At 57.7% G+C, this 10,381-nt stretch overlaps 1 protein-coding gene across 1 annotated transcript; it reads left to right on the forward strand.

Annotated features, from left to right (window-relative positions):
• The first annotated feature begins 2,944 nt into the window (after positions 1–2,944).
• LOC126252138 (collagen alpha-1(I) chain-like) lies at positions 2,945–9,923 on the forward strand. Its single transcript, XM_049953004.1, has 3 exons — positions 2,945–3,416; positions 7,405–9,096; positions 9,403–9,923. Exons 1-3 carry the CDS (start codon positions 2,945–2,947, stop codon positions 9,921–9,923), a joined length of 2,685 nt encoding a protein of 894 aa, XP_049808961.1.
• The last annotated feature ends 458 nt before the right edge of the window (positions 9,924–10,381 follow it).

A 10,381-nucleotide genomic window follows, 5' to 3' on the forward strand; every position in this document is an offset into this window, starting at 1 on the left:
GACCATGCAGCTAACCCAGGGGCCTCAAACTGCATGGCTAACCCAGGTGCCTTAGATCACGCGGCTAATCCATTTGCCTTGGACTGCGTGGCTATCGGAGGTGCCTTAGACAGTGCAGCTGACCCAGGCGCCTTTGACAGTGCAGTTAACCCAGGCGCCTTAGACCATGCAGCTAACCCTACGCCTCAGACTGCATGGCTAACCCAGGTGCGACAGACCATGCGGCTAATCCAGATGCCCTAGACTGCGTGGCTAACCCAGGTGCCTTAGACAGTGCAGCTGACCCAGGCGCCTTTGACAGTGCACTTAACCCAGGCGCCTTAGCCCATGCAGCTGACCCAGGCGCCTCAGACTACATGGCTAACCCAGGTGCCTTAGACCACACGGCTATTCCAGGCGCCTTGGACTGCGTTGCTAACCCAGGTGCCCTAGACAGTGCAGCTGACCCAGGCGTTTTAAACCATGCGGCTAATCCAGGCGCCTTAGACCGCGTGGCTAAAACAGGTGCCTTAGACGGTGCAGCTGACCCAGGCGCCTTTGACAGTACAGTTAACCAGGCGCCTTAGACCATGCAGCTAACACAAGCGCCTCAGACTGCATGGCTAACCCAGGTGCCTTAGACCACGTGGCTAACCCAGGCGCCTTGGACTGTGTTGCTAACCCAGGTGCCTTAGACAGTGCAGCTGACCCAGGCACCTTCGACAGTGCAGTTAACCCAGGCGCCTCAGACCATGCAGCTAACCCAGGGGCCTCAGACAGCATGGCTAACCCAGGTGCGTTAGACCATGCGGCTAATCCAGGCGCCTTAGACTGCGTGGCTAAAACAGGTGCCTTAGACGGTGCAGCTGACCCAGGCGCCTTTGACAGTACAGTTAACCAGGCGCCTTAGACCATGCAGCTAACACAAGCGCCTCAGACTGCATGGCTAACCCAGGTGCCTTAGACCATGTGGCTAACCCAGGCGCCTTGGACTGCGTTGCTAACCCAGGTGCCTTAGACAGTGCAGCTGACCCAGGCGCCTTTGACAGTGCAGTTAACCCAGGCGCCTTAGACCATGCAGCTAACCAAGGCGAATCAGACTGCATGGCTAACCCAGGTGCCTTAGACCACGTGGCTAATTCTGGCGCCTTGGGCTGCTTGGCTAACCCAGGTGCCTAAGACAGTGCAGCTGTCCCAGGCGCCTTTGACAGTACAGTTAACCCAGGCGCCTTAGACCATGCAGCTAACACAAGCGCCTTAGACTGCATGGCTAACCCAGGTGCCTTAGACCACGTGGCTAACCCAGGCGCCTTGGACTGCGATGCTAACCCAGGTGCCTTAGACAGTGCAGCTGACCCAGGTGCTATAGACCATGCAGCTAATCCAGGCGTTTTAGACTGCGCGGCTAAAACAGGTGCCTTAGACAGTGCTGCTGACCCAACAGCCTTTGACAGTGCAGGTAACCCAGGCGCCTTAGACCATGCAGCTAACCCAGGCGCCTCAAACTGCATGGCTAACCCAGGTGCCTTAGACGACGTGGCTAATCCAGGCGCCTTGGACTGCGAGGCAACCCAGGCGCATTAGACAGTGTAGCTGACCCAGGTGCTTTAGACCATGCGGCTAATCCAGGCGCCTTAGACTGCGTGGCTAACCCAGGTGCCTAAGACAACGCTGCAAATCAAGGCGCCTTGGACTGCGTGGCTAAGCCAGGAGCCTAAGACAGTGCAGCTGTCCCAGGCGCCTTTGACAGTACAGTTAACCCAGGCGCCTTAGACCATGCAGCTAACACAAGCGCCTCAGACTGCATGGCTAACCCAGGTGCCTAAGACCACGTGGCTAACCCAGGCGCCTTGGACTGCGTTACTAACCCAGGTGCCTTAGACAGTGCAGCTGACCCAGGTGCTATAGACCATGCAGCTAATCCAGGCGTTTTAGACTGCGCGGCTAAAACAGGTGCCTTAGACAGTGCAGCTGACCCAGGCGCCTTTGACAGTACAGTTAACCCAGGCGCCTTAGACCATGCAGCTAACACAAGCGCCTCAGACTGCATGGCTAACCCCGGTGCCTTAGACAGTGCAGCTGACCCAGGCGCTTTAGACCATGCGGCTAATCCAGGCGCCTTAGACTGCGTGCCTAACCCAGGTGCCTTACACAGTGCAGCTTACCCAGGCGCCTTTGCCAGTGCAGTTAACCCAGGCGCCTTAAACCATGCAGCTAACCCAGGCGCCTCAGACTGCAAGACTAACTCAGGTGCATTAGACAGTGCAGCTGACCCAGGCACCCTTGACAGTGCAGTTAACCCAGGCGCCATAGACCATGCAGCTAACCCAGGCGTCTCAAACTGCACGGCTAACGCAGGTGCCTTAGACCACACGGCTAATCATGGCACCTTGGATGGCGTGGTTAACCCAGGTGCCTTAGACAGTGTAGCTGACCCAGGTGCTTTAGACCATGCGGCTAATCCAGGCGCCTTAGACTGCGTGGCTAACCCAGGTACGCTAGACAGTGCAGCTGACCCAGGCGCCTTTGACAGTGCAGTTAACCCAGGCGCCTTATACCATGCAGCTAACCTAGGCGCCTCAGACTGCATGGCTAACACAGGTGCCTTAGACATCGCGGCTAATCCAGGCACCTTGGACTACGTCGCTAACCCAGGTGCCTTAGACGGTGCAGCTGACCCAGGCGCCTTTGACAGTGCAGTTAACGCAGGCGAGTTAGTCCATGCAGGGAACCCAGCGCCTTAGGCCATGCAGCTAACCCAGGCGCCTCAGACTGCATAGCTAACCCAGGTGCCTTAGACCACGCGGCTTATCCAGCCGCCTTGGACTGCGTGGCTAACCAAGGTGCCTTAGACAGTGCAGCTGACCAAGGCGCATTTGACAGTGCAGTTGACCCAGGCGCCTTAGACCATGCAGGTAACCCAGGCGCCTTAGACCATGCTGCTAACCCAGACGCCTCGGACTGCATGGCTAACCCAGGTGCCTTAGACCAAGCGGCTAATCCAGGCGCCTTGGACTGCGTGGCTAACCCAGGTGCCTTAGACAGTGCAGCTGACCCAGGCGCCTTTGACAGTGCATTAAAACCAGGCTCCTTAGACCATGCAGCTACCCCCGGCGCCTCAGACTGCATGGCTATCCCAGGTGCCTCAGTCCACGGGGCTAATCCAGGCGCCTCAGACTGCATGGCCAACACAGGTGCCTTAGACCATGCGGCTAATCCAGGTGCCTTAGAGTGGGTGGCTAACCCAGGTAACTTAGACAGTGCAGCTGACCCAGGCGCCTTTGACAGTGCAGTTAACCCAGGCGCCTTAGACCATGCAGCTAACCCACGCGCCTCAGACTGCATGGCTTACCCAGCTGCCTTAAACCACGTGGCTAATCCAGGTGCCTTGGAGTGCGTGGCTAACCCAGGTGCCTTAGACAGTGCAGCTGGCCCAGGTGCTTTAGACCATGCGGCTAATCCAGGCGCCTTAGACTGCATGACTAACCCAGGCGCCTTAGCCCATGCAGCTGACCAGGCGCCTCAGACTACATGGCTAACCCAGGTGCCTTAGACCACACGGCTATTCCAGGCGCCTTGGACTGCGTTGCTAACCCAGGTGCCCTAGACAGTGCAGCTGACCCAGGCGCTTTAAACCATGCGGCTAATCCAGGCGCCTTAGACCGCGTGGCTAAAACAGGTGCCTTAGACGGTGCAGCTGACCCAGGCGCCTTTGACAGTACAGTGAACCAGGCGCCTTAGACCATGCAGCTAACACAAGCGCCTCAGACTGCATGGCTAACCCAGGTGCCTTAGACCACGTGGCTAACCCAGGCGCCTTGGACTGCGTTGCTAACCCAGGTGCCTTAGACAGTGCAGCTGACCCAGGTGCTTTAGACCATGCGGCTAATCAATGCGCCTTAGACTGCATGGCTAACCCAGGTGCATTAGACAGTGCAGCTGACCCAGGCGCTTTAGACCATGCGGCTAATCCAGTCGCCTTAGACTGTATGGCTAACCCAGGTGCCTTAGACAGTGCAGCTGACCCAGGGCTTTAGACCATGTGGCTAATCCAGGCGCCTTAGACTGTGTGGCTAACCCAGGTGCCTTAGACAGTGCAGCTGACCCAGGCGCTTTAAACCATGCGGCTAATCCAGGCGCATTAGACCGCGTGGCTAACCCAGGTGCCTTAGACAGCGCAGCTGACCCAAGCGCCTTTGACAGTGCAGGTAACCCAGGTGCCTTAGACCATGCAGCTAAACCAGGCGCCGCATACTGCATGGCTAACCCAGGTGCCTCAGACCACATGGCTAATCCAGGCGCCTTGGACTGTGTGGCTAACCCAGGTGCCATAGACAGTGCAGCTGACCCAAGCGCTTTAGACAATTCGGCTAATCCAGGCGCCTTAGACTGCGTGGCTAACCCAGGTGCCTTAGACAGTGCAGCTGACCCAGGCGCCTTTGACAGTGCAGTTAACCCAGGCGCCTTAGACCATGCAGCTAACCCAGGCGCCTCAGACTGCATGGCTAACACAGGTCCTTAGACCACGCGGCTAATCCAGGCGCCTTGGACTGCATGGCTATACAGTTGCCTTAGACAGTGCATCTAACCCAGGCGCCTTTGACAATGCATTTAACCCAGGCGCATTAGACCTTGCAACTAACAACCCAGGCGCCTCAGACTGCATGGCTAATCCGGGTGCCTTAGACCATGCGGCTAATGCAGGTGCCTTAGAGTGCGTGGCTAACCCAGGTGCCTTAGACAGTGCAGCTGACCCAGGCGCCTTTGACAGTGCAGTTAACCCAGGCGCCTTAGACCATGCAGCTAACCCAGGCGCCTCTGACTGCATGGCTTACCCAGGTGCCTTAGACCACGTGGCTAATTCAGGCGCCTTGGGCTGCTTGGCTAACCCAGGTGCCTAAGACAGTGCAGCTGACCCAGGCGCCTTTGACAGTGCAGTTAACCCAGGCGCCTCAGACCATGCAGCTAACCCAGGCGCCTCAGACAGCATGGCTAACCCAGGTGCATTAGACCATGCGGCTAATCCAGGCGCCTTAGACTGCGTGGCTAAAACAGGTGTCTCAGACGGTGCAGCTGACCCAGGCGCCTTTGACAGTACAGTTAACCAGGCGCCTTAGACCATGCAGCTAACACAAGCGCCTCAGACTGCATGGCTAACCCAGGTGCCTTAGACCACGTGGCTAACCCAGGCGCCTTGGACTGCGTTGCTAACCCAGGTGCCTTAGACAGTGCAGCTGACCCAGGTGCTTTAGACCATGCGGCTAATCCAGGCGCCTTAGACTGTGTGGCTAACCCAGGTGCCTTGGACAGTGCAGCTGACCCAAGAGCCTTTGACAGTGCAGGTAACCCAGGCGCCTCTCACCATGCAGCTAACCCAGGCTTCTCAGACTGCATGGCTAACCCAGGTGCCTTAGACCACGAGGATAATCCAGGCACCTTGGACTGCGTGGCTAACCCAGGTGCCTTAGACAGTGCAGCTGACCCAGGCGCTTTAGACCATGCGGCTAATCCGGGAGCATTAGACTGCATGGCTAACTCAGGTGCCTTAGACAGTGCAGCTGACACAGGCGCTATAGACCATTCAGCTAATCCAGGCGCCTGAGATTGCATGGCAAACCCAGGTGCCTTAGACAGTGCAGCTGACCCAGGCACCTTTGACAGTGCAGTTAACCCAGGCGCCTTAGTCCATGCAGGTAACCAAGGCGCCTTAGACCATGCAGCTAACCCAGGCGCCTCAGACTGCATGGCTAACACAGGTCCTTAGACCACGCGGCTAATCCAGGCGCCTTGGACTGCATGGCTACCCCAGTTGCCTTAGACAGTGCATCTAACCCAGGCGCCTTTGACAATGCATTTAACCCAGGCGCATTAGACCTTGCAGCTAACCCAGGCGCCTCAGACTGCATGGCTAATCCGGGTGCATTAGACCATGCGGCTAATCCAGGTGCCTTAGAGTGCGTGGTAACCCAGGTGCCTTAGACAGTGCAGCTGACCCAGGCGCCTTTGACAGTGCAGTTAACCCAGGCGCCTTAGACCATGCAGCTAACACAAGCGCCTCAGACTGCATGGCTAACCCAGGTGCCTTAGACTACGTGGCTATCCCAGGCGCCTTGGACTGCGTTGCTAACCCAGGTGCCTTAGACAGTGCAGCTGACCCAGGTGCTATTGACCATGCGGCTAATCCAGGCGACTTAGACTGCGTGGCTAACCCAGGTCCCTTAGACAGTGCAGCTGACCCAAGAGCCTCTGACAGTGCAGGTAACCCAGGCGCCTTAGACCATGCAGCTAACCCAGGCTTCTCAGACTGCATGGCTAACCCAGGTGCCTTAGACCACACGGCTAATCCAGGTGTCTTGGACTGCGCGGCTAACCCAGGTGCCTTAGACAGTGCAGCTGACCCAACGCTTTAGACCATGCAGCTAATCCAGGCGCCTTAGACTGCGTGGCTAACCCAGGTGCCCTAGACAGTGCAGCTGACCCAAGCACCTCTGACAGAGCAGTTAACCCACGCGTCTTTGACCATGCAGCTAACCCAGGCGCCTCAGACTGCATGGCTAACCCAGGTGCCTTAGACCACGAGGATAATCCAGGCGCCTTGGACTGCGTGGCTAACCCAGGTGCCTTAGACAGTGCAGCTGACCCAGGCGCTTTAGACCATGCGGCTAATCCCGGAGCATTAGACTGCATGGCTAACCCAGGTGCCTTAGACAGTGCAGCTGTCCCAGGCACCTTTGACAGTGCAGTTAACCCAGGCGCCTTAGTCTATGCAGGTAACCAAGGCGCCTTAGACCATGCAGCTAACCCAGGCGCCTCAGACTGCATGGCTAACCCAGGTGCCTTAGACCACGTGGCTAATCCAGGCGCCTTGGACTGCGAGGCAACCCAGGCGCATTAGACAGTGCAGCTGACCCAGGCGCTTGAGACCATGCGGCTAATCCAGGCGCCTGAGACAGCGTGGCTAACCAGGTGCCTTAGACAGTGCAGCTGACCCAGGCACCTTTGATAGTGCAGATAACCCACGCGCCTTAGACCATGCAGCTAACCCAGGCGCCTCAGACTGCAAGACTAACTCAGGTGCATTAGACAGTGCAGATGACCCAGGCACCCTTGACAGTGCAGTTAACCCAGGCGCCATAGACCATGCAGCTAACCCAGGCGCCTCAAACTGCATGGCTAACGCAGGTGCCTTAGACCACACGGCTAATCATGGCACCTTGGATGGCGTGGGTAACCCAGGTGATTTGGACAGTGTAGCTGACCCAGGTGCTTTAGACCATGCGGCTAATCCAGGCGCCTTAGACTGTGTGGCTAACCCAGGTGCCTTAGACCACGCTGCAAATCCAGGCGCCTTGGACTGCGTGGCTAACCCAGGTGCCTTAGACAGTGCAGCTGACCCAGACGCTTAAGACCATGCTGCTAATCCAGGCGCCTTGGACTGCATTGCTAACCCAGTTGCCTTAGACAGTGCAGCTGACCCAGTCGCCTTTGACAGTGCAGTTAACCCAGCCACCTTAGACCATGCAGCTAACCCTGGCGCCTCAGACTCCATGGCTAACCCAGGTGCCTTAGACCACGCGGCTAATCCTGGCGCCTTGTACTGCGTGGCTAACCCAGATGCCTTAGACAGTGCAGCTGACCAAGGCGCTTTAGACCATGCGGCTAATCCATGCGCCATAGACTGCGTGGCTAACCCAGGTGCCTTAGACAGTGCAGCTGACCCAGGCACCTTTGACAGTGCAGTTGACCCAGGCGCCTTGGTCCATGCATTTAACCCAGGCGCCTTAGACCATGCAGCTAACCCATGCGCCTCAGAATGCATGGCTAACCCAGGTGCCTCAGACCATGCGGCTAATCCAGGCGCCTTGCACTGTGTGGGTAACCCAGGTGCCTTAGACAGTGCAGCTGATCCAGGCGCTTTAGACCATGTGGCTAATCCAGGCGCCTTAGACTGCGTGGCTAACCCAGGTGCCTTAGACAGTGCAGCTGACCCAGGCACTTTAGACCATGCGGCTAATCCAGGCGCCTTGGACTGCGTGGCTGAACCAGTTGCCTTAGACAGTGCAGCAGACCCTGCCGCCTGTGACAGTGCAGTTAACCCAGGCGCCTTACACCATGCAGCTAACCCAGGTGCCTCAGACTGCATGGCTAACCCAGGTGCCTTAGACCACGCGGCTAATCAAGGCGCCTTGGACTGCGTGGCTAACCCAGGTGCCTTAGACAGTGCAGCAGACCCAGGCGCTTTAGACCATGCAGCTAATCCAGGCGCCTTAGACTGCGTTGCTAACCCAGGTGCCTTAGACAGTGCAGCTGACCCAGGCGCCTTTGACAGTGCAGTTAACCCAGGTGCCTTAGATCATGCAGGTAACCCAGGCGCCTCAGACTGCATTGCTAACCCAGGTGCCTTGGACCATGCGGCTAAACCAGGCGCCTTGGACTGCGTGGCTAACCCAGGTGCCTTAGACAGTGCAGCCGACCCAGGCGCTTTAGACCATGGTACTAATCCAGGCACCTTAGACTGCGTGGCTAACTCAGGTGGCCTAGACAGTGCAGCTGACCCAGGCGACTTTGACAATGCAGTTAACCCAGGCGTCTTAGACCATGCAGGTAACCCAGGCCCCTTAGACCATGCAGCTAACCCACGAGCCTCAGACTGCATCGCTAACCCAGGTGCCATAGACCACGGGGCTAACCCAGGCGCCTTGGACTGCGTGGCTAATCCAGGTGCCTTAGACAGTGCAGCTGACCCAGGCACTTTAGACCATGCGGCTAATCCAGGCGCCTTGGACTGCGTGGCTGAACCAGTTGCCTTAGACAGTGCAGCAGACCCTGCCGCCTGTGACAGTGCAGTTAACCCAGGCGCCTTACACCATGCAGCTAACCCAGGTGCCTCAGACTGCATGGCTAACCCAGGTGCCTTAGACCACGCGGCTAATCAAGGCGCCTTGGACTGCGTGGCTAACCCAGGTGCCTTAGACAGTGCAGCAGACCCAGGCGCTTTAGACCATGCAGCTAATCCAGGCGCCTTAGACAGCGTTGCTAACCCAGGTGCCTTAGACAGTGCAGCTGACCCAGGCGCCTTTGACAGTGCAGTTAACCCAGGTGCCTTAGATCATGCAGGTAACCCAGGCGCCTCAGACTGCATTGCTAACCCAGGTGCCTTGGACCATGCGGCTAAACCAGGCGCCTTGGACTGCGTGGCTAACCCAGGTGCCTTAGACAGTGCAGCCGACCCAGGCGCTTTAGACCATGCGACTAATCCAGGCACCTTAGACTGCGTGGCTAACTCAGGTGGCCTAGACAGTGCAGCTGAGCCAGGCGCCTTTGACAGTGCTGTTAACCCAGGCGAAATAGACCATGCAGCTAACCCAGGCGCCTCAGACTGCATGGCTAACGCAGGTGCCTGAGACCATGTGGCTAATCCAGTCGCCTTGGACTGCGTGGCTAACCCAGGTGCCTTAGACAGTGCAGCTGACCCAGGCGCTTTAGACCATGTGGCCAATCCAGGGGCCTTAGACTGCGTGGCTAACCCAGGTGCCTTAGACAGTGCAGCTGACCCAGGCGCTTTAGACCATGCGACTAATCCAGGCACCTTAGACTGTGTGGCTAACCCAGGTGGCCTAGACAGTGCACCTGACCCAGGCGCCTTTGACAGTGCACTTAATCCAGACGCCTTAGACCATGCAGCTAACCCAGGCGTCTCAGACTGCATGGCTAACCCATGTGCCTTAGACCACACGGCTAATCCAGGCGCCGTGGACTGCGTGGCTAAACCAGGTGCCTTAGACAGTGCAGATGACCCAGGCGCTTTAGACCATGCGGCTAATCCAGGTGCCTTAGACTGCGTGGCCAACCCAGGTGCCTTAGACAGTGCAGCTGCCCCAGGCACCTTTGACAGTGCAGTTAACCCAGGCTCCTTAGTCATGCAGGTAACCCAAGCGCCTTAGACCATGCAGCTAACCCAGGCGTCTCAGACTGCATGGCTAACCCAGGTGCCTGAGACCACGCAGCTAATCCAGGCGCCTTGGACTGCGTGGCTCTGCGTGGTTAACCCAGGTGTCTTAGATAGTGCAGCTGACCCAGGCGCTTTAGACCATGCAGCTAATCCAGGCGCCTTAGACTGCGTGGCTAACCCAGGTGCCTTAGACATTGCAGCTGACCCAGGCGCCTCTGACAGTGCAGTTAACCCAGGCGCCTTAGACCATGCAGCAAACCCAGGCGCCTCAGACTGCATGGCTAACCCAGGTGCCTTAGACCACGAGGCTAATGCAGGCGCCTTGGACTGCGTAGATAACCCAGGTGCCTTAGACAGTGCAGCTGACCCAGGCGACTTTGACAGTGCAGTTAACCCAGGCGCCATAGACCATGCAGCTAACCCAAGCGCCTCAAACTGCATGGCTCACGC

The sequence above is a fragment of the Schistocerca nitens genome, chromosome 4 (assembly GCF_023898315.1).
Source record: "Schistocerca nitens isolate TAMUIC-IGC-003100 chromosome 4, iqSchNite1.1, whole genome shotgun sequence".
Taxonomy (NCBI): domain Eukaryota; kingdom Metazoa; phylum Arthropoda; class Insecta; order Orthoptera; family Acrididae; genus Schistocerca; species Schistocerca nitens.

Coding starts and splice junctions, on each gene's coding strand:
- LOC126252138 (XM_049953004.1), top strand. CDS start 2,945: ATGGCTAACCCAGGTGCCTTAGACCAAGCGGCTAATCCAGGCGCCTTG. Junction 3,417..7,404: donor AGACAGTGCAGCTGGCCCAG/GTGCTTTAGACC, acceptor CTGCTAATCCAG/GCGCCTTGGACTGCATTGCT. Junction 9,097..9,402: donor AGGTGCCTTAGATCATGCAG/GTAACCCAGGCG, acceptor TGGCTAATCCAG/TCGCCTTGGACTGCGTGGCT.